At 45.5% G+C, this 24,549-nt stretch overlaps 1 protein-coding gene across 1 annotated transcript in view; it reads left to right on the forward strand.

The window, feature by feature from the left end:
• The window catches only part of LOC118392701 (neurexin-1-like), a 1,157,590-nt gene that overhangs the window by 619,815 nt on the left and 513,226 nt on the right, over positions 1-24,549 (forward strand). Inside the window, exons 12-14 of the mRNA XM_052460740.1 lie at positions 8,838-8,957; positions 9,399-9,780; positions 11,287-11,477. Of these exons, the coding sequence (XP_052316700.1) occupies positions 8,838-8,957; positions 9,399-9,780; positions 11,287-11,477 (693 nt within the window). The remainder of the gene's footprint in view (positions 1-8,837; positions 8,958-9,398; positions 9,781-11,286; positions 11,478-24,549) is intronic.

Raw genomic sequence — 24,549 nt, forward strand, 5'->3', positions numbered from 1 at the left:
ATGGAGTTTTTACAAATACTCGTAGAGGCAGAGTAGGACACAAGTTTCACATGTGTTCAAGCCAAAAGACTGTGGAGAAGTCATGAGCAAAAACAGTTATTGGAGAGTCTTGCATGAGGTTAGGGAGGGAGGGAGGGGTAGTTGGCACTGCTCAGGATGACTATGTGAGAGAGTGATGAGAAAGACAGAAGTGGATGGAGGGATGGTCCTCCTCCTTCACAAACAACATGGGAAGGATGCCAGAGAGAGCAGATGGCAGAGAAGAGCGGGGGCACAGGGATGGCACAGAGACTGGTGGCTTCACGCTACACACCCACACACACTAACACACACACACACTTGCATAAACACGCATGTAACCAATTGTACCCCACACACACACACGCATGAGCCTGTGAGCTACCCTGTGGAGTGTTTTCCCATGCCACATCCTGGGTGTGGAGCAGTCTGTAGGGAAAGCCGTATTGCTGAATCGACATCTCTGACTGAGTCTTCCTCTCTGTGCCAGGGACCTGGTGTCACGTCGGTATAAAGAGATCGGGAGACAGGCGCAGGAATACGTAATATTTTTTATTTTTTTTATTTACCCAAATTACAACGTGTAAAGGCACAGGGACCGAAGACCAAACAAACACGTATACAAAACACAGGGTTGAAACCCAATCAAAAGTACCTTGAATAAATACACCGGGACGAGACTAGTAATCATCTGCCCAATACATGCAGCACGAAAGCCACAACAACACAGCACAGGAACTCACACGACCGGACGTTGGAACAATAATCGACAGCCCAATAGAAACCAAAGGGCACGTTTAAACAATTACAATCGGGGAAATGGGGATCAGGTGTGCGCAATGACACAGTTCTGGAGGGATCCGTGACACCTGGTAACCACTTCCTGCATTTATATCTTTCTCTCTCTTCCTCTTTCTCTCTCTTCCTCTTTATCTCTATTCCGCTTTCTCTCTATTCCTCTTTCACTGTCATCCTATTTCTCTATATTCCTTTTTCTCGCACTTTACCATTCTCTTATCTCGTCATCTCTCTCACTCCCTGTCTACCCAATAGAATTAAAATTATCGTTCTATTTATACTGAACCAAAATATAAATGCAGCATGTAAAGTTTTGGTCCCATGTTTCAAGAACTGAACTATGGGACCAAAAATGTTATTTCTCTCAAATTCTGTGCAGCACAATGCTACAGATGTCTCAAGTTTTGAGGCAGCGTGCACATGGTATGCTATCTGCAGGAATGTCCACCAGAGTGTTGCCAGAGAATTTAATGTTTCTCTACCATATGCAACCTTCAACATCGTTTTAGAGAATTTGGCAGTACGTCCAACCGGCCTCACAACCACAGACCACATGTTAGTGTCTCTGTACACAGTATGAGACCGTGCAATGTCAGAGAAGGCATTTTTAGGGCACAGCCTGTGTTACCCTGTCAGAAAGCAGACTGGCACTCAGACACCCACATAAAAAAATGGTGTATACTATGGAATGAATACTGTAGTATTCACTGTAGTTTTATTTTACTGTAGTGTACTGTACTATTTACATTGTACTATAGTATAAAATATGTAGTTAAAAAAGTGTACTACAGTACATACTATAGTAATTACTGTATTGTTTTTTAAAGTGTTTTGTTTACTTATTCAGCGCTTTTCTATAACCTGTAGGGAACAAAATATATGGTGTATACTTGGCATCTAGATTTATGGGCGGCACACGTTGGGATATGAGGGAAGAGAATGGGCAGGTAATATGCTAATGAGATACGATACTATTTACTATAGTTTTTAAAAAGTAGCGTTTTTGCAGACTGTGGTGTTTTTGCAGACATCTCTGTCTCTGTATTTACGACAGTGTTTTCTTGTGTATATTACTGTAGTATTTAGTATAGTATTCTACAGTATACTACAACATTCTATAGCAAGTACTACACATGATCAAGGGATACTACAGTGGGGAGTATAGTTTGTTACAGTTTACTACAGAATTCTATAGTAAGTACAGTAGTATTCTATAGTAAACTGTAGTATTTGTTTGTGTGGGCACACACATGTCCACACAGCATGCATACACCCAGTCTCAGACTAAGGTACAGTGCATGTACACACCTACAGTACAGTACACAGACCTATAACTTAAGTCACTGAAGGCACTTTAGCTGCTTCCTGTTAGCCTCAGCACCCCAGTCTACTGTGTGGCGCTTGGTCCCTGGGGTGGCTTTTCAGTGGTGGCAAAGTGGCCTCCGTATCTACACTGTTTGTGGACTACGTGGTCAAGCTCTGATCGTGTGTGTGTGTGTGTGTGTGTGTATTTGTGTGTTTGTGTGTGTGTGTGTGTGTGTGTGTGTGTGTGTGTGTGTGTGTGTGTGTGTGTGTGTGTGTGTGTGTGTGTGTGTGTGTGTGTGTGTGTGTGTGTGTGTGTGTGTGTGTGTGTGTGTGTGTGTGTGTGTGTGTTAAAGTGAGATAGATGGAGAGAGACGTGATAAAAGGTACATGTGTGTTCATTTTTTTAAGGTGTTTTCTCGTCCAATATTTGCAGTAGCGTGTTATTATTTTCAGATGGAAACATTGCAGGGAACCATTATCTTACTGTACAAGATCCATCAAAAATAACTCTGCATCTACACACACACACACACCCTCCTCTCCTCTTTGATCACGCTCCACCTGTCTATCTCGGGAGTAAAGCAGACACCTATAGATGGAGAGTTGCATTAGCTAGTCTCTCTCCTCCCCTCCTCTATCATTTGATTCCTCACCGTGCCTTGGCTATAAGGATCATCCCCAGTCAGCAGATATTAGCAGTCGTTTTCCACACTGCGCTGAAAACACAGGATCAAAATCCATAGCTGTCATCCAGGATCTACACTCATCTGCCACCCCTCTCTCTCTCTCTCTCTCTCTCTCTCTCTGTCTCTCTTTCTGTTTCTGTCTTTCTCTCTCTCTTTCGCTCTCTCTCTCTCTCTCTCTCTCTTTCTGTCTCTCCCTCTTTCTCTTTATCTCTCCCTTTCTCTCTCTCTCTCTCTCTCTCTCTCTCTCTCTTTCTGTTTCTGTCTTTCTCTCTCTCTTTCACTCCCTCCCTCTCTCTCTCTCTCTCTCTCTCTCTCTCTCTCTCTCTCTCTCTCTCTCTCTCTCTCTCTCTTTCTGTCTCTCTCTCTTTCTCTTTATCTCTCCCTTTCTCTCTTTTTCTCTCTTTCTCTCTCTCTCTCTCTCTCTCTCTCTCTCTCTCTCTCTCTCTCTCTCTCTCTCTCTCTCTCCTCTCTCTCTCTCTCTCTCTCTCTCTCTCTCTCTCTCTCTCTCGCTCTCTCTCTCTCTCTCTGTCTTTCTGTTTCTGTCTTTCTCTCTTTCTGTCTCTCTCTCTTTCTCTCCCTTTCTCTCTTTTTTTCTCTCTCTCCATCTTTGTTTTTCTCTCTCTCTCGCACACCCACCCACCCACCCACACACACACACACACACACACACACACACACACACACACACACACACACACACACACACACACACACACACACACACACACACACACACACACACACACACACACACACACACACACACTTACCGTGCAACGGGTCCTGAGTGTCGGCATCCTCCCTCCATCCTCAAAGGGGGGCTGCTGAGCTGAGAATGGGGAGAACGAGGGAATAAAGAGGGAGAGGAAAAAGAGGAGGGAGAATTTGTCTAAAGCCCATTTTAATTAGTGGATGCGGGCCCAATGCTGTTCCTCTCCCTGGGAGGCCACGCGTGGCTGTACTGCTGAATCGCCACCTCAACATCCGTCTAGGTCCTCATTATTATTCCCTCTTGTATAAATTTTGAGTCAGGCAATCTCTTTGGGCTACTGTAGGCTATACTCTACGAACTATAAAGGTGAGAGTTTGAAAGGATGAAATAGGCAATTAGGAAGACGCATGACCTGTAGATGCTTTGTTAAGCAGTGGAAACAGATTGGGAAAATGAAAACCAAAATGACTCCTATGTTCATGCAACCCTTTAAACAAATGTATGAATCACATTTCAAAAGTTATCATTGACAGTCTTATTGCCTGTGCGGTATAAAAACCATACATGAAAACAAAATAGCTTCAGAACTGCCTCAAACCATGGAGTCTCTGCCATGCAAAGCAGTAGACAGCGTCTTAATGGCTAAACATAATCCCAAACCCTTGACTCAGTGACACAGACTTACATCCACTGCAGTGTCCTATGACCTTCGGCTCCATGATTTACACATGCTTCAGCGACCCCATGGAACACATTTGACTCTCACCCCAAGGAGTCATGCCGTGCTTGTGGCGTAGTAATAGTGACACTATCGGCCCCTGAGGGTGTGACCCTGTCTTCTTGCAGCGCTGATAGGTCCTGAACTCTCTTTCTCTTGGAGACAGGCTGTTGCTCCCCGAGGCGGCCCACAATGCTTTGCTGCGGCCCATTTAGACTCCCAGCCATGTCAGGATTCCTCTCGGTTAACGATGCCATGGTGCCGCCTGTGAGTGATTCGCAGCGGCCATGCCACGCAACAGCCTAGTTTCTCATCTCATCTCTTGGGAGACGAGACTGAGACTTAGAGGAGATGTTGGTTCGGGAAGATCTGTGTAGAGACTCTCAGTTCCACTGTTTCAAAGGTGTTGTGGCTGATAAATGGTCAAAGTACACCCATCTCTCCGTACCCTAGTGGTCAAGCCAAAATGGAGAGCTTTACTTCTCCTTGCAAGTTTCTTAACCCTGAGTTAACTTGTGGGAATGATGCACTGCACTGCAATAAATAGACACTGATTAAATGGGTGCATTAATCAATGGTATTTACATAGAAATACTTTGATAATTGATTAATTGACTATTGTTAATTGGGAAAAAGCTTATGAATGTAACACATCTCATCCATCCTGCTGACGGGTCCTCCACACAGAAAATGACATCCACATTAAACCAGACAAACAGGAGCTTCCAATACCGACCAAAACACCAAACTTTATACCGTCCACCTTGAGGACAGACAACATGGGGGAGGGAGTGATGGAGTGTGAGATAGATAGAGAAGTCATGTGAGATAACAGAGAATGAACGAGAGAACAAGTGAGAGAATGTCCTCCTCTGTTTATATGATCAGAGGTCATTCTCCCATTGATCTCAGTGACAAAAGGAGAGCGAGAGAAAGAGAAAGTGGATTCGCTCTTAAAATTAATTCCATTTTAATGCCGCTGCTCTTATTAATGATTTGTCTTGTTTCTATGGAGATGAGTGAGGCTGGCTGACACGGCAGCAATGAGGTTTACATCCTCATTTAGCCCTAAGCCCTCTCCCCTAGCCTGTTTGCTGTCTTCATTACCTGGGCATTAGAAGATGGTCAAACGTCAGCATTAAGCAGCCTGCCAGTTAGGTGTACAGGTAGTAGAGCAAAAGCAATATGTGGATTGAAGTGCCCATTAGCTATTAGCTAGCTAGCTAGTTTAACCCAATCAGCCTGTCAGTTGGGTAAGTAGCATGTGGTAGAGCCATAGCATTATGGGGATTGAAGTACCCATTAGCTGCTAGCTAGCTGCAGTAGTGCTGCATGCTTTTACAGAAAATTAGCTCCAAGGTAATGGGGCATTTGATAACCCATTAGCTACTAGCTAGCTACAGTGGGGTTACTGTGTATTAGCTTCAAGCTAATATGACCCATTTCATTGTTATCTGCCCCCAAACCTCTTTCTGGTGTTCTCTCAGGGTAGCAGGCACGATGAGACCTTCATTGTTATGGTCTGCTGTTTTGGCCTGATGTGTCCTCTGTGCTCCTTAGTGTTATCCCCCATGCTCTCTTCAGGCCTCTTGTGCCCTTAGAGTTATCCCCCATGCTCTCTTCAGGCCTCTTGTGCTCTTAGAGTTATCCCTCATGCTCTCTTCAGGCCTCTTGTGCTCTTAGAGTTATCCCTCATGCTCTCTTCAGGCCTCTTGTGCTCTTAGAGTTATCCCTCATGCTCTCTTCAGGCCTCTTGTGCTCTTAGAGTTATCCCTCATGCTCTCTTCAGGCCTCTTGTGCTCTTAGAGTTATCCCTCATGCTCTCTTCAGGCCTCTTGTGCTCTTAGAGTTATCCCTCATGCTCTCTTCAGGCCTCTTGTGCTCTTAGAGTTATCCCTCATGCTCTCTTCAGGCCTCTTGTGCTCTTAGAGTTATCCATCATGCTCTCTTCAGGCCTCTTGTGCTCTTAGAGTTATCCCTCATGCTCTCTTCAGGCCTCTTGTGCTCTTCGTTATCCCTCATGCTCTCTTCAGGCCTCTTGTGCTCTTAGAGTTATCCCTCATGCTCTCTTCAGGCATCTTGTGCTCTTAGAGTTATCCCTCATGCTCTCTTCAGGCCTCTTGTGCTCTTAGAGTTATCCCTCATGCTCTCTTCAGGCCTCTTGTGCCCTTAGAGTTATCCCCCATGCTCTCTTCAGGCCTCTTGTGCTCTTAGAGTTATCCCCTTCTGGACTCTTGTGGCTGGGGCAGATAAATAGCACATATCCCAGAGGAACAATTTTCCATGAATTATGCTCTGCAGGCTCCGAAAGTGTTCCAGTGGTACATCAAAATCTATTGTCCATTCGTTCTCTCTCTCTCTCTCTCTCTCTCTCTCTCTCTGTCTCTCTCTCTCTCTCAGTTTATCTTAAACTCGTTCTCCTGTTCTCTCTCTCTGCAGTAGGGGACTTTGCCACATATTTACTTTTCAAATAGTGTGATTAAACGTCTCTCTATCCAATTCCGTGGCTTCAGACAAAAAGCCAGGGAGAAAGGTAACAACAGTTAATGTGAAAACGGTTATCCTGTTTGTGTGTGTGTGTGTGTGTGTGTGTGTGTGTGTGTGTGTGTGTGTGTGTGTGTGTGTGTGTGTGTGTGTGTGTGTGTGTGTGTGTGTGTGTGTGTGTGTGTGTGTGTGTGTGTGTGTGTGTGTGTGTGTGTATGTGTATGTGTGCGTGTATGCGCGTGTCGTGTGTGTTTGCACATATGGGCTATCAATTGATAAAACCCTTTTTTCCCTCAAAACTAAATCATTTCACACACAACTGGGGGGGACAATCTCATTCCACCAAGCCACACTCCATTATCCACCAGGCACCTGCAGCCACCACGCATCGCCAGTCGCAAAAATAAACAGACAGATTTGTAATATTGGATTTTCTTCTTTTGCATAAACAAAACATCAGGTCTTAACAGTGTTGGATGGCCACTGCTTGATGTGTTGTTTTCCAACCAAATGTGCCCTTTAACCAGTTGTTGCACAGTGGTAGTCAGGATATCGTACAGTAGCCTGCAGTAGGTCTTCAATGGAAGTGACTGGCTTCCTCGGGGCACTGTACTATTTGGGTTGGTTCCACCAGGCAGTGGAGTGGAAGAATCCCTCATTATGACTTTGTTTACAGACCCATTATTTTCCCTACTAATCACTGTTCTCTTTGCCTCGGTGATTGCCATCATGAAATACTGCGAGTTGCCCGTCGTCAGGGTTAACCTTTTGTTTCAGCCTCTTAGGCTGTGCTACTGTATTGCGTAGTCTAATTATTTAATTTCCTCTTCCCGTTGGTTAGTTTTTCATGTATTTGCCCTTTTAGTGAAAGGAATTATCCTGCCTTGAATGTGTAAACATAGAGCCCTTCGCGGCAACTGTTAGCGCTAGCACAATTAGCCGTCGTCATGACATCGCTCATTCAAAACATAATAAGCATAATACACCTCAAGGACAGGCCGATTCAGTTCTGCTGACTTCATCGATAACCGTCACTATTTTACTCTGTCACTCGCTCACTCATTCCCTGCTACACTTGATATAATTGGTCCGTGTCATTGGAAAAACTATAAGAGAGAGAGAGGAAAGAAGTCACTACAGTAAATACATCTTTAATAATAATTTCTCCCACCGACATATGTTGGTGCGTCAAACTGACAACTCCTGTGGCAGTGGAGGCGAGACAGTGGCGAGAGGAGAGGAGAGGAGAGGAGAGGAGAGGAGAGGAGAGGAGAGGAGAGGAGAGGAGAGGCAGATTGAATAGTATTATACTAGAGGGGAAGTGAGATGAGGGGAGCCACCTCATCCTCAGTCTGATCTACACTTACTCTACTCAGTCTGGCAAAGACTCATATGGCAATTACACAGCTCCACTAGTCTTACAGGCCATAGCTATAAATAGTTCTACCTCTCATCTCTGCTGTCCACGACCATATCCTCACTTTACCATGATAGGCTTGTTCAATAACTGCAACACCGACGCTTCCCTCCAGCTTTGTCTTTGATGGTATCCTGCTGTTCCTGTATGATTCTGGGTTGTCTGTTTATGTGTCTTTCTTCCTGGGTTAGAGGTTTTTATGTGACAGACATGGAAGACATGACATACATGGAAGACATGACAGACATGACAGACATGGAAGACATGACAGACATCACAGACATGACAGACATCACAGACATGACAGACATGACAGACATGACAGACATGACAGACATGACTTCTAGTACAATACTACTCTGTACATGTATTTCTGTGTGTGTGTGTGTGTGTGTGTGTGTGTGTGTGTGTGTGTGTGTGTGTGTGTGTGTGTGTGTGTGTGTGTGTGTGTGTGTGTGTGTGTGTGTGTGTGTGTGTGTGTGTGTGTGTGTGTGTGTGTGTGTGTGTGTGTGGTGTGTGTGTGTGTGTGTGTGTACTGTAGCACATTTTTTATTTGTGTGAAAAGTGTGTGTGTTTGTGCAGGTTATCTCCGTAAGCCGTGTACAGTATCTCCTCTGAGGACTTGAGTCGCTGAGAGTGGCTGCTACAGTGTGCCACACCCTTTCTGATGGGTAGGTGACTCTAGCTCTCTCCCTCCAGGTAAAGGTCCCGAGACGGTCTTCGCCGGCCAAAAGCTCAACGACAACGAGTGGCACACGGTGAAAGTGGTACGCAGAGGAAAGAACCTCCAACTCTCTGTGGACAATGTGACGGTAGAAGGTCAGTGTCCACTCTCCACTGTCTGCCACTACCCCCTGTTGGGTAGAATGGAGGGATGAAGGGGGTGAGAGGTGAGAGGAATGCAAGAGAGAGGGGATATGATTAGGCATGGGGCTAAAAATGACCCTGTGAAGTTATTCCTTAAGTTGCCAGTGTCAGTTTGAACCGGTTTGTGGTGGTCACAAACCGCCCCGAGGAGTCCTCTGGGGCTGACCATGTTTAGGACGGGGTTATTTGTAATAAGCCGCTTGGCCAAGCTCATTACTGCTCGTTACTAGGAAGCGATAACATCATCAGAGCATGTAACCCACATATTCCATCCGTATACATATCATTACCTGGGCCTAAAGCTTGTCCTGATCAGGCCACATGGTTAGGAAAATGAGGAGGAACTCAGGCCTATAATCCCAACATATTCCCCTGTCCTCTTTCACCCTCCAGGCCAAATGACAGGCGCCCACACCCGTCTGGAGTTCCACAACATTGAGACAGGCATCATGACAGAGCGCCGCTTCATCTCCGTGGTGCCCTCCAACTTCATCGGTCACCTCCAGGGCCTGACGGTCAACGGCGTGCCCTACCTGGACCAGTGCAAGAACGGCGACATCTCCTACTGTGAACTCAACGCTCGCTTCGGCATGCGCCACATCATCGCCGATCCGGTGACGTTTCGAACGAAAGCGAGCTACCTGGCGTTGGCTACTTTGCAGGCCTACGCCTCCATGCACCTCTTCTTCCAGTTTAAGACCACCACGTCGGACGGCCTGTTGCTCTTCAACTCGGGGGACGGCAGCGACTTCATCGTCGTGGAGCTGGTCAAAGGGTGAGTCTGGACCTCTGATTGGTCCTTACTGATAAGGACATGACATGAGGTTACCCTGAAACATGAAATGTGGTGAAGTTTCGATCATTCTTCACACATGGCCTACCATTCCAAGTGTGGCACATCTTAATCCCACAATAAAGAATAAAACTATTAATTGCGTGAAAATATTGTAAGATGTAGATGAGGTGAAAATGATAAAGTCCTACATCCGTTCCACTAAGATAGAGCAGGGAGTTTGGGTAATACGGTACTGTGAATCAGAGCTGGTTGGAGGCAGTTCCCTCTATTTCTCAGGGAGCGGTAATAATCACTTTGGTTTATAGCTCCATGAATGGACAGAACAGGCTATGATTATGGGGAGGAAATATTACACTTTCATTCATTGTAAAGACCAGACGCCCATCCAGCTGTACACACAATCCGTATACCCCATAATGTAAACAGACTGAACGAAAGCTATTTAATTGGCCTTAAAATTGTAATTTACTTGTTCAAACTCTGAATGAAGGCTTTGAAGAAAAGGAACCCTGAAATAGCACTGCTCTGATTGGTGCGTTAGATTCCCTGCTGTCGCCAGCCTATTCATCCAGTCTTACGGCATGTATGAAAAGTCCTCGTTGTGTTGCATGTATCTATCTCCCTTCACCTCTTCCTCCACGCCTGGCATTGTTACGACACAAAGGAGCCCAAACTTCTCTTCCAGCACACACAAAGACAAGGCAAAAGGAGTAAACACATTTGATAAACATTGCTCAGGCAAACCAGTCATTACCAGGCGACACAAAAGCGAATCATTTTGCGCATGAACAAGCTATGCCACCATGTCCGCCTCGGGGCAAACAGGAGGGAAACGTTTCTTTCAGAGTGTCTCAGAGGAAAAATGACTTATTTACATTTCAAAGTATATATTTTCTGAGAAGCTGTATATTACTGAATGTGAGGTAGGGTCATCTACTGCTGGAGGCTGTGTGAAAGGATACTGTTTAAATATAATATGGGTTGGACTGACTCACCCTGTCACCTTGAACTCCGGGCTCCTCCATTGAACAGCCTTAACTATACTGAAAGGACTGCATGGCATCTCCATGGAGTTGTTCAAACACAAAACTTTTTTTCAAAAGACCCAGGGACATTTTTCAAAAGAGCCAAACACCAAATTCTTCAGCATGCTTGGCGAGATCTGCCTCTCTCTGGTTTACACTTATTTCAAAGAACTTTGTTCTGTGGGTGACATTTTCATTTTGGTTTGGTCACACTGACTGAATGTGATGGATGAGGTGTCACACACACACACACACACACACACACACACACACACACACACACACACACACACACACACACACACACACACACACACACACACACACACACACACACACACACACACACACACACACACACACACACACACACACACACACACACACACACACACACACACACACACACACACACACCTACAGTCATTTACTAACAGTCTCTTACGACCTGTGTTTATAGTTACGTCCATTACGTCTTTGACCTGGGCAACGGACCGTCACTGATGAAGGGCAACTCGGACAAGCCTCTCAATGACAACCAGTGGCACAACGTGGTGGTCTCCCGGGACGCCAACAACGTGCACACGCTCAAGATCGACTCCCGCACCGTCACCCAGCACTCCAATGGAGCCCGCAACCTGGACCTCAAAGGTAAGGGGCACTATTCTATACCCCATTTTCCATAGGCAACTGCTGTTGTTGAAGGGTCCTCCTTGGCTCTGCTACTAATCAAGTTTGTCAATATTGGGCACATATCCCAATATATTTGGTTCCTCTCTCTCTGGTTCTCTCTAGCTTTCAGTGAGTTACTCAGAGATTCCACTGTGTTTTAAGTAGTGTTCCTGTAGCATGCACAATCAGAAATATTCAACCAGAGAATGTTCACTGAGCCAACCAACTGTGACTTATGAAAGATAGCCCAATCTTGGCATGACTCTCTGGGGAACGATCTTCACACACACTCAGCCGGTCCTTTCACATGACCCGCGGCTGTCTCTCAGTAAGACGGTCTTTCATGTACTGTCACACCAACAATGAGAAGACAAGTCTCTGTGTCTGTAATGTGTGTACGATGAGACTTGGACTCAGAAGGTGCTGAAAAGTTGCTGACTATCTACCTGTGCTGTGCATGTGTGTGGGGACCTTTCTGCCCCCTTCGAGGATGCTAAGAATGTGCACATGCCCATACGTGCTCACAGTTATTTATGCATTTTTAGTCTGTTTGTTCAGCTTTCAAATGCATGACCGCTCAGGAGGCTTGGTGTTCAGGTTAGGCAGAGTAGAGAAACCCGATCCCAGTGCCAATAACAAATCCGCCCGCCAAACAACAGTGGACAGGAGGCAGAATTAAACCTAACAAAAGGCTGGCAGCCCGCCGCGCCAACCAACCCTCTTCACCTTGAAATATGATCCTCTCCTTCAGCCGCTGTCGGCATCGCCGGACGCTCGGCACAATTTCCCCAGCCAATCAGTACCTCCTAATATCAACTAAAACCCCTGCGTCTCCGAAGAGATTGAAAGGGAAAAATAACAACAATATCGACAAAAACAAACCCCACATATTCCTCTTCCTCCCAGTAGACGTGTGTCTAGTTGTAATTCTGCTGGCGGTCCCACGGTGGGAAAACAAAGTACCCCAGGTACACTTGACTTTTATCAGAGACGTGATCACAACGATCAACAAAGGCTTTTAGGAGAGAAGCCTCTGTTTCTTCCACCAGGGGCGGGCTTAGGAAGTAGAGGGGCCCTTAGGAAGTAGAGGGGCCCTTAGGAAGTAGAGGGGCCCTTAGGATGTAGAGGGGCCCTTAGGAAGTAGAGGGGCTCTTAGGAAGTAGAGGGGCCCTTAGGAAGTAGAGGGGCCCTTAGGAAGTAGAGGGGCCCTTAGGATGTAGAGGGGCCCTTAGGAAGTAGAGGGGCCCTTAGGATGTAGAGGGGCCCTTAGGAAGTAGAGGGGCCCTTAGGAAGTAGAGGGGCCCTTAGGAAGTAGAGGGGCCCTTAGGAAGTAGAGGGGCCCTTAGGAAGTAGAGGGGCCCTTAGGAAGTAGAGGGGCCCTTAGGATGTAGAGGGGCCCTTAGGAAGTAGAGGGGCCCTTAGGAAGTAGAGGGGCCCTTGGGAAGTAGAGGGGCCCTTAGGAAGTAGAGGGGCCCTTAGGAAGTAGAGGGGCCCTTACGATGTAGAGGGGCCCTTAGGATGTAGAGGGGCCCCTAGGAAGTAGAGGGGCCCTTAGGAAGTAGAGGGGCCCTTAGGATGTAGAGGGGCCCTTAGGATGTAGAGGGGCCCTTAGGAAGTAGAGGGGCCCTTAGGAAGTAGAGGGGCCCTTAGGATGTAGAGGGGCCCTTAGGAAGTAGAGGGGCCCTTAGGATGTAGAGGGGACCTTAGGAAGTAGAGGGGCCCTTAGGAAGTAGAGGGGCCCTTAGGATGTAAAGGGGCCCTTAGGAAGTAGAGGGGCCCTTAGGATGTAGAGGGGCCCTTGGGAAGTAGAGGGGCCCTTAGGAAGTAGAGGGGCCCTTAGGAAGTAGAGGGGCCCTTACGATGTAGAGGGGCCCTTGGGATGTAGAGGGGCCCCTAGGAAGTAGAGGGGCCCTTAGGAAGTAGAGGGGCCCTTAGGAAGTAGAGGGGCCCTTAGGATGTAGAGGGGCCCTTAGGATGTAGAGGGGCCCCTAGGAAGTAGAGGGGCCCTTAGGAAGTAGAGGGGCCCTTAGGATGTAGAGGGGCCCTTAGGATGTAGAGGGGGAAGTAGAGGGGCCCTTAGGATGTAGAGGTGTAGAGGGGCCCTTAGGATGTTAGGAAGAGGGGCCCTTAGGAAGTAGAGGGGCCCTTAGGATGTAGAGGGGCCCTTAGGATGTAGAGGGGGAAGTAGAGGGGCCCTTAGGATGTAGAGGTGTAGAGGGGCCCTTAGGATGTAAAGTGGCCCTTAGGAAGTAGAGGGGCCCTTAGGAAGTAGAGGGGCCCTTAGGATTTAGAGGGGCCCCTAGGAAGTAGAGGGGCCCTTAGGAAGTAGAGGGGCCCTTAGGATGTAGAGGGGGAAGTAGAGGGGCCCTTAGGATGTAGAGTGGCCCTTAGGAAGTAGAGGGGCCCTTAGGAAGTAGAGGGGCCCTTAAGAAGTAGGGTGGCCCTCCCAGTGGGTGCTGGCGGATCTGAGAGGTCAAAAGATAAAAAGCCAACCAGAGCTTTTATAAGGCTTATTGATGGGGTACATCCTCTCTCTGCCAGTACCTTTGTCTGCAGGGCCTGCTGGTGCCATAAAATTTGCTGTGTTAATCATGAGTTGGTTTTAGCTGACTGGCACAGTACCAGGGACCTTATATTAAGAGGGATGGCGGGGACAGTGATTACACATACCCCTGGATGTAGTTGATAAGGAAGAAGAGGCCCGTGGAAAGTGGACGGCAATACGTAGGTTTAAACCGCAGGATATGAACTTGGGTCTCCCATGGGGAGCAACCAACATCATAGACTGTTAGACCAAGAGGACAGTCCATTTTTGGGCTGAGGGTAGACACTGTTTTTGAAGTGCTCAGGCGGTGCAACCTCATCACGTGCCCATGACTGACTCATGTCCGCTATATGGAGAGCCTGTATAGTTTCTACAGTGTGCTATCAGACTCGTAGATTAAACACTCTCTTTCCCTCTGTCATATCTTATTTCAATGGACTTTGTCAAAAAAAAGCTGTTCTTGATTGATGACCAGTATCTATGATAGAGTGACAGCTGTTCATGTCAGGCGAGAAGCAGACTTGGGAGCCAGGGAGAGCATGGAAACAAGATGAGAGTCAAAAGATGAGAAATTACTCAAAGCCTCGAACTGGGAAAGAGTATCTCACAGTCTAAAATAGATGAATAGTGTAAAATAGTCCCGTCTCAATCAAGTGAACTGACCTGACAACACAGTAAAGGTGTAAGCAATCTGCTTTTCACCTCTCCAGTCCTTTCATATCAGTGCAGATGAAGTCGAGGAGGAGAAGGAGACTATTGATCGGCTGCCACAGATGAAGCGTGTGTCGTCAACAAGCCTCTTGGCCTCCAGCGACAGGCCCCACGCCGCAAACACTTCTATTTGCATATTTCAAAATGCGTGAAACGATTTGTCTCTGTAAAAGAAACAGAAGGCCCAGGCAATTTGTGAAGAAAAAGGGGGCGGCCATTTTCTGCTTTTTATTGCCAACCGACTTGGTGAGTGTTCTTCCGAGGCGTTACTATAAATACTGAATCCACACGTCTGTAGAAACCATGACTTTTCACTATCATCACTGTTACTATCACCATCATCACTACCACCATCATCACTATCACTACCACCATCATCACTATCACCACTATCACTATCATCACTATCACCATCATCTCTATCAGTATCACCATCATCACTATCACTACCACCATCATCACTATCACTACCACCATCATCACTATCACTACCACCATCATCACTATCACTACCACCATCATCACTATCACTACCACCATCATCACTATCACTACCACCATCATCACTATCACTACCACCATCATCACTATCACTACCACCATTATCACTACCACCATCATCACTATCACAGCCACCATCACCACTATCACTATCATCACTATCACGGCCACCATCACCACTATCACTATCATCACTATCACCACTATCACTATCACTATCATCACTATTACCACTATCACTATCATCACTATCACCACTATCACTATCACTATCATCACTATCACCACTATCACTATCATCACTATCACAGCCACCATCACCACTATCACTATCATCACTATGGGTCACCACTACCACCATCATCACTATGGCCACCATCACCACTTCACTATCAACTATCAGTCACCACTACCACCATCATCACTATCACAGCCACCATCACCACTATTAGTTCCTCAATCTTCAGTAGACTGTCATCACAGGGGAGGGTCACCATCATCATTCACTATCAACTATGATCAACTACCACCATCATCACTATGCCACCATCACCACTATCACTATCATCACTATCACGACCATCACCACTACCACCATCATCACTTACAGCCACCATCACCACTATCACTATCATCACTATCCGGCCACCATCATTTCACCATCATCTCTGCTGGGCCACCATCACCACTACCACCATCATCACTATCACAGCCACCATCACCACTATCACTATCATCACTATGGCCACCATCACCACTCACTATCATCACATCACTATCATCACTATTACCACTATCACTATCATCACTATCACCACTATCACTATCACTATCATCACTATCACCACTATCACTATCATCACTATCATCACTATTACTTTCACTAAGGGATGGTTCTGCATTTACATAATGGGTCCCTGGAGGAAAATGGCCATGCTTTTTCAACTTCAGTCAAGGGGAGGGTTTAGTCTTTTTAAAATGTCCTCCAGGGGAGGGTCATGTCATTTGTAATTGATGAAATGTCAATGTTTCTCAGTATTTTAGAATTAGTAGCTTATTAGGCTATGCCTGATGCCATCCCTCATTTCTGATTCTCTGCTGGGTGTGCAATATCAAGTGAGCCTATAGGCTATTTAGTGTGGCCTCAATCACATGATCCATAGCAAATAGGCTACAGGCTACAAAGTGCATGCTCAGAGAAGCACAGAGCAAAGGTATATTTCTAAGATAGTCGCTGGGATGGTGTACATAAAACTAGGCTGTATTAAACACTGGGATGGTGTACATAAGACTAGGCTGTATTAAACACTGGGATGGTGTACATAAAACTAGGCTGTATTAAACACTGGGATGGTGTACATAAAACTAGGCTGTATTAAACACTGGGATGGTGTACATAAAACTAGGCTGTATTAAACACTGGGATGGTGTACATAAAACTAGGCTGTATTAAACACTGGGATGGTGTACATAAAACTAGGCTGTATTAAACACTGGGATGGTGTACATAAAACTAGGCTGTATTAAACACTGGGATGGTGTACATAAAACTAGGCTGTATTAAACACTGGGATGGTGTACATAAAACTAGGCTGTATTAAACACTGGGATGGTGTACATAAAACTAGGCTGTATTAAACACTGGGATGGTGTACATAAAACTAGGCTGTATTAAACACTGGGATGGTGTACATAAAACTAGGCTGTATTAAACACTGGGATGGTGTACATAAAACTAGGCTGTATTAAACACTGGGATGGTGTACATAAAACTAGGCTGTATTAAACACTGGGATGGTGTACATAAAACTAGGCTGTATTAAACACTGGGATGGTGTACATAAAACTAGGCTGTATTAAACACTGGGATGGTGTACATAAAACTAGGCTGTATTAAACACTGGGATGGTGTACATAAAACTAGGCTGTATTAAACACTGGGATGGTGTACATAAAACTAGGCTGTATTAAACACTGGGATGGTGTACATAAAACTAGGCTGTATTAAACACTGGGATGGTGTACATAAGACTAGGCTGTATTAAACACTGGGATGGTGTACATAAAACTAGGCTGTATTAAACACTGGGATGGTGTACATAAAACTAGGCTGTATTAAACACTGGGATGGTGTACATAAAACTAGGCTGTATTAAACACTGGGATGGTGTACATAAAACTAGGCTGTATTAATCACTGGGATGGTGTACATAAAACTAGGCTGTATTAAACACTGGGATGGTGTACATAAAACTAGGCTGTATTAAACACTGGGATGGTGTACATAAAACTAGGCTGTATTAAACACTGGGATGGTGTACATAAAACTAGGCTGTATTAAACACTGGGATGGTGTACATAAAACTAGGCTGTATTAAACACTGGGATGGTGTACATAAAACTAGGCTGTATTAAACACTGGGATGGTGTACATAAAACTAGGCTGTATTAAACACTGGGATGGTGTACATAAAACTAGGCTGTATTAATCACTGGGATGGTGTACATAAAACTAGGCTGTATTAAACACTGGGATGGTGTACATAAAACTAGGCTGTATTAAACACTGGGATGGTGTACATAAAACTAGGCTGTATTAAACACTGGGATGGTGTACATAAGACTAGGCTGTATTAAACACTGGGATGGATATTACAACCCTGAGCCCCGGCCTGCTATGTTCTTGCTGATGAAAAACGTTTTGTTGTGTGCTGCCTAACAATGGCTGTGCTGTGTAGGCTTACAGTGGCAGTTCAGGAGGAGTCAAAGGCTTCTTCCAAATGTTTTTATTTATTAAGCCTAGTCCAAGAAATTCCCTATCTTGTGCACAGACTAGCCTATAGTCTATGTTCTGTTCTGTTCCGTTTGAGAAGGAGGACTGGGGGTCAACGTTGATAGCTTGCTACTACTATAATAGATTTGATTAAAAACAATATGTTTCTTGCCCATGATGTAGGTCTATTTATCAGGGTTATCGACCTCACAGTAAGCCAGATTCAAGTAACTTACATTGTGGTGCTGAAACTTGAAGCAGCAGCCTCGGCACAATCAATCTGAAATGGATCATTCATGGTGCTGAAAGTAGGCATAATTCATTTCAACAGTCTTCATTTTATTTAGACTATACTAACAACAAGAGGACCTTGGGTTGGAGCCTATTTTTTCCTATTTAAGAAATGAGGTAGACCTACCTGTTTGACAGGCAAAATTAGGCTGCTATATCCATAGAGTTATCGGTCATTTCCTCAAACCACCATGCATTCTTTAAATAGCTTACCTCCATGTCAGTGAAGGTTAAAACCAATACTCGAATAGAGGGGGTCTGAGAGGTTATGCCATAGGCCTACCTTTTATGAAAGACAATTGCAAAAAGCACAACCGCTTGTTAGGCTAAGATTTTGAAGAAAATGAAAGAGGTCTGATTATATAAAGTGCTCTATAACAGCACTTTGGTCCTCGATCCTTTATGCTAGACACAAGCTGTAAAATACCCAGGAAAGATGTGACTCTGATGCATATGGAGATATCATTGTTTCGTTTCTTTGACATTCACAGGCTGCGCTACAACCTTCTATAGCTGAGTAGGCAAAAAATGTGACTTTGCTTAGGAAGTAATCTAATTATGTCACTATCTATTGATTAAGCTATTCACTTTCTGTACAATATAAGATGTTTAAACCCAGACCGCTTTTAGGGAAAGACGTGAAGTTCTCTCATTTAGTGAAGCCACGGAAGAAGAGAAGCCAGCAGTTAAAGCGTACATTTTTCTGCGTCGGTAGGCCTACTCTGTCTGGGGTGGAAAGGTAGGCCACTCTGTCTGGGGTGGAAAGCTAGGCCTACTCTGTCTGGGGTGGAAAGCTAGGCCTACTCTGTCTGGGGTGGAAAGCTAGGCCTACTCTGTCTGGGGTGGAAAGGTAGGCCTACCCTGTCTGGGGTGGAAAGCTAGGCCTACTCTGTCTGGGGTGGAAAGGTAGGCCTACTCTGTCTGGGGTGGAAAGGTAGGTCTACTCTGTCTGGGGTGGAAAGGTAGGCATACTCTGTCTGGGGTGGAAAGGTTGGCCTACTCTGTCTGGGGTGGAAAGGTAGGTCTACTCTGTCTGGGGTGGAAAGCTAGGCCTACTCTGTCTGGGGTGGAAAGCTAGGCCTACTCTGTCTGGGGTGGAAAGGTAGGCATACTCTGTCTGGGGTGGAAAGGTTGGCCTACTCTGTCTGGGGTGGAAAGGTAGGTCTACTCTGTCTGGGGTGGAAAGGTAGGCATACTCTGTCTGGGGTGGAAAGGTAGGCTTACTCTGTCTGGGGTGGAAAGGTAGGCCTACTCTGTTGGGTGGAAAGGTAGGCATACTCTGTCTGGGGTGGAAAGGTTGGCCTACTCTGTCTGGGGTGGAAAGGTAGGCCTACCCTGTCTGGGGTGGAAAGCTAGGCCTACTCTGTCTGGGGTGGAAAGGTAGGCCTACTCTGTCTGGGGTGGAAAGGTAGGCCTACTCTGTTGGGTGGAAAGGTAGGCATACTCTGTCTGGGGTGGAAAGGTTGGCCTACTCTGTCTGGGGTGGAAAGGTAGGCCTACTCTGTCTGGGGTGGAAAGGTAGGCCTACTCTGTCTGGGGTGGAAAGGTAGGCCTACTCTGTCTGGGGTGGAAAGGTAGGCCTACTCTGTCTGGGGTGGAAAGGTAGGCCTACTCTGTTGGGTGGAAAGGTAGGCATACTCTGTCTGGGGTGGAAAGGTTGGCCTACTCTGTCTGGGGTGGAAAGGTAGGCCTACTCTGTCTGGGGTGGAAAGGTAGGCCTACTCTGTCTGGGGTGGAAAGGTAGGCATACTCTGTCTGGGGTGGAAAGGTAGGCCTACTCTGTCTGGGGTGGAAAGGTAGGCCTACTCTGTTGGGTGGAAAGGTAGGCATACTCTGTCTGGGGTGGAAAGGTAGGCCTACTCTGTCTGGGGTGGAAAGGTAGGCCTACTCTGTAGGTAAGCCTAACCCACAACGTTCTGGCCAGCAGCCCTGTACGCTATAAACATTTCTGCGTTGCCATGTAATGCTTACAGGATGAAAAAACGTTTTTAAAACGACATATCTAAGGCTCTGGTCTGTCCAAGAGGTGATGGTAAATGGTCGACATGTTCTCTGTTATCCACTTTGTTTTAATTCTTATTTTGGGTGTAGGGCAAGGTCACCTTTTTTTTCAAGTGTTCAAGGAGGGTTTAAGTCAAATATATTTTGCTGAAGGGAGGGCCATCCATTTTCATTTGGGAGAAGTCCGATTTTCTTGTGAATAGCATTCACAGGCTTTGTGTGTTGTTTTAGTTTTACTTTATTTATCTGCTGAGGGGATATAGCCTGCAGCGCTAGTGGGAAGAGCAATAGTTGTATGTCTTGATTCCGAGGACCTTTACTGGGGAGTGATGTCTCTATCCACAATCCCCTAGTCTAATTGTATATTCAGACGGTGCTCTGAAGTCCTCGGCCAATTCCCCAACTGAGACGTCGGCAACTCCCATCTCTATCCAATACACCTAGAGACACACACACACACATATACACATATGCACACACACGCACAAGCACACACACACACACACACACACACACACACACACACACACACACACACACACACACACACACACACACACACACACACACACACACACACACACACACACACACACACACATAGACAAGGACAAATGCACTAATACTCTCTCACATACATACACCCATCTATCCCTAATCTCACACACACACACACACACACACACACACACACACACACACACACACACACACACACACACACACACACACACACACACACACACACACACACACACACATGGAAAAATGCACTAATACTCTCTCACATACATACACCCGTCTATCCTTAATCACACACACATACCTAGTGTATCCCCAGTAGTCCACAGCAGTCATACCTACATAGCTGTTTGTATCAAACATTTCCCTGGACCCATCTCACTGTGTCTATTGTTGTTCTCAGCATTCCTGACAGCACTCCTAACAGAGAAGTTTCAAGACCTCGCTTGTGTGTGTAATTGACCAGAGAAAATGGGTTGTCAGTTTGCTTTTCTTTTTCCCTGTTCTAAAGTGATTCTTTTGGAGTGGTGGAATCTTCAAGCATCCAGATTGTCAGTTTAAGTGTGATGGGCAAACAACACGAGGTCCCACAGGATACAGGAAGTGGATCCTGTTTAGTTTGTTATGTGCGGCGCCCGTGCTGATAATACAGTCACCAAGGAACAGATGTTGAAGAAACACAAGTACGATGAAACAAGACCTGTCATTGTGTATGAAAGCCTGGAGAGTACGATGTCAAATTATTTCCTGGCTCACATCAATAGCGTTAGCCATTCAAGGCTAGTTTCCATGGGTTATCTCGATTACCATTGCTAGCTTTGAGGATAGTGTCAATTACATGAGGGTTAGGTACTTCTATCCACAAACTTTATCCCATACAGTGGGGCAAAAAAGTATATAGTCAGCCACAAATTGTGCAAGTTCTCCCATTTAAAAAGATGAGAAAGGTATCTCTCCAGGACCAGGGTTGGGCAGCCCTGGTCTATATGGTATCAGACAGTACTGAATCATTAGACAGATTGTCATACATTTACACAATAAGTACAGTGCCCTGCTAAGTAGCTTTGTTGTGGTCTGACTGAGAACTGCCACACCTTCACTGTGCTCCAGTATGATCTCTCTCCCTAACCAGCCCTCCTCTGTGATTAACACCAGGCTAATTAGCCCTGAATGGAAATCAAAAAGCAGGAAATGTTTTCTGCTCGTAAACACATCCCTAGTGCCAGATATTAAAATGTGTCAGACTTTGTGGCTTAGCGTTATTCCCTGACATTTCAGTTTGGTTTCTCCCTTCTGTTCTAGCTACTCCCTCTAATATTGTTCAAAGCTATTTAGATGTGTCTGACTTGTATCGCTACCAGAGTGAATTAGCCTCAAACAGACAAACAAATTGGCATGTTGTCTTTAGGTCGAGTACATCTAGAGAGGTGAGCAGGAGACAGCGCTCTCTCATCCCCTTCTCAAGCTGATCAGATTTGATTATCTCTCGTTGTATTAGTCCGCGCAATTGCGTTGCACTTCAATAACGGCTCCAGTAGGTGAAGTAGAATGGAACATTAACACCCATTATTAACACTCATTATTAACACCCATTATTAACACCCATTACTAACACCCATTACCAACACCCATTACCAACACCCATTACTAACACCCCTTACCAACACCCATTACTAACACCCACTACTAACACCCATTACTAACACCCATTACCAACACCCATTACTAACACCCATTACTAACACCCATTACCAACACCCATTACCAACACCCATTACTGACACCCACTACTAACACCCACTACTAACACCCATTACTAACACCCATTACCAACACCCATTACTAACACCCATTACTAACACCCATTACTAACACCCATTACCAACACCCACTACTAACACCCATTACCAACACCCACTACTAACACCCATTACTAACACCCATTACTAACACCCACTACTAACACCCATTACTAACACCCATTACTAACACCCATGTGGTTCATAAAAACCAAACACACTAACACCCCCAACAATTATTGTTGTTTTCTCTGTGGGGTCTTGATGCTATTCCATTTAATGATGTCTGGGTCTCTGTTTCAACTCGAAGAGGAAGTTGAAGTATTGTATGCTGGTCATGTGGATTGGGAAGTCCTTCCTGTAAACACAAATACAAAATACACGCACAATACAAAACCTCACAGCCCTTTGGGGATAGCCGAGATGTATTATGCTAATGAAAAGACAACGACAAAGATAATACTGTCTATATTTATTAGAGGGGTGGAGGAATGAATAAAAAAAACAACCAGGGATCTTGAATGTTATTTATACAATGTTACCCAGAACAGAGTGAGAGAGAATTTAAAAAAAGGCTAAATACAGTAAGTTACATCTGTTCCTACTGTAATACTACCTATCCCTTGTTCTATAAGAATTACGTTTATCGACGGAAATCGCTGTTGAATCACCATAGCAGCAGCAGAGGACTAATATATTAGTTTGGATTTTTCCCAGAGCAGGACTCAATAAAACGTGAAGAGAGGGGTGGGAAGGAAAGACGGAAGGGAGGAAGGGAGAGAAGAGGTATATACCCACATTTTAATTAAGCCTGTGCTTGCCACCGGTAAAAATGTATATTACCTGTTTTGTCACCTCTTAGCTGGCTTTTCGCCAAAAAAGCTTGGCTCTAATCTGTTGCCAGCTGCTAATTCTGCCATACAATACAGAAACCTTTGCATACCTTAGCAGGCGTGCCGCAGCGCAAACCGCTAGCCATTGTCTCCCAGTTCCCCATCTGCAAGGATAAAGCTGTGGTCCTGTTGTAGCAGAAATCAACCTCCTCATCGCTGTCCCATTCAACTGGAGACTTGGGGAATGGCTGCTAAATAAGTGTTGTGTTTCTTTTTTCAATTACCCAAATACTGACCGAATGGAATGCTGGAATAGCTTGGACGTGGAGATATTGTAATGTCGTTGGACAGCTATAGAAAGTGTTAGCTACTGTAATTCATGAATCTACGCTAGAGAGAAATCCCTGATATTTTCACCGACACGGAGGGTATCATGCGGAATTTGGCTCCCAATTCACTCTGACCTATTGAGTAGGAAGTAGTTGCGGCTGACTGCTTTTTTAAAAGCAATGTGTTTTACAACAATGGCGATTTCGCCAATTATCCCTAACCTTTCTGTAATGACACCTGCAGGTATGCTAAAACATAATTAGGTCTCCATCGTTAGGCCATCATCCGGCTCCATAATCATTAGCACTAGGAGAGGAAAGGAGACACCCACACTGTAGCACTGGTAGCACTAATGAGTAGCACGGTAGCACTAATGAGTAGCACTGGTAGCACTAATGAGTAGCACGGTAGCACTAATGAGTAGCACTGGTAGCACTAATGAGTAGCACTGGTAGCACTAATGAGTAGCACTGGTAGCACTAATAAGTAGCACTGGTAGCACTAATGAGTAGCACGGTAGCACTAATGAGTAGCACTGGTAGCACTAATGAGTAGCACTGGTAGCACTAATGAGTAGCATGGTAGCACTAATGAGTAGCACGGTAGTACTAATAAGTAGCACGTTAGCACTAATGAGTAGCACGGTAGCACTAATGAGTAGCACTGGTAGCACTAATGAGTAGCACTGGTAGCACTAATGAGTAGCACTGGTAGCACTAATGAGTAGCACGGTAGCACTAATGAG

This window comes from Oncorhynchus keta, chromosome 13 (genome assembly GCF_023373465.1).
Source record: "Oncorhynchus keta strain PuntledgeMale-10-30-2019 chromosome 13, Oket_V2, whole genome shotgun sequence".
In the NCBI taxonomy this organism is placed as follows: domain Eukaryota; kingdom Metazoa; phylum Chordata; class Actinopteri; order Salmoniformes; family Salmonidae; genus Oncorhynchus; species Oncorhynchus keta.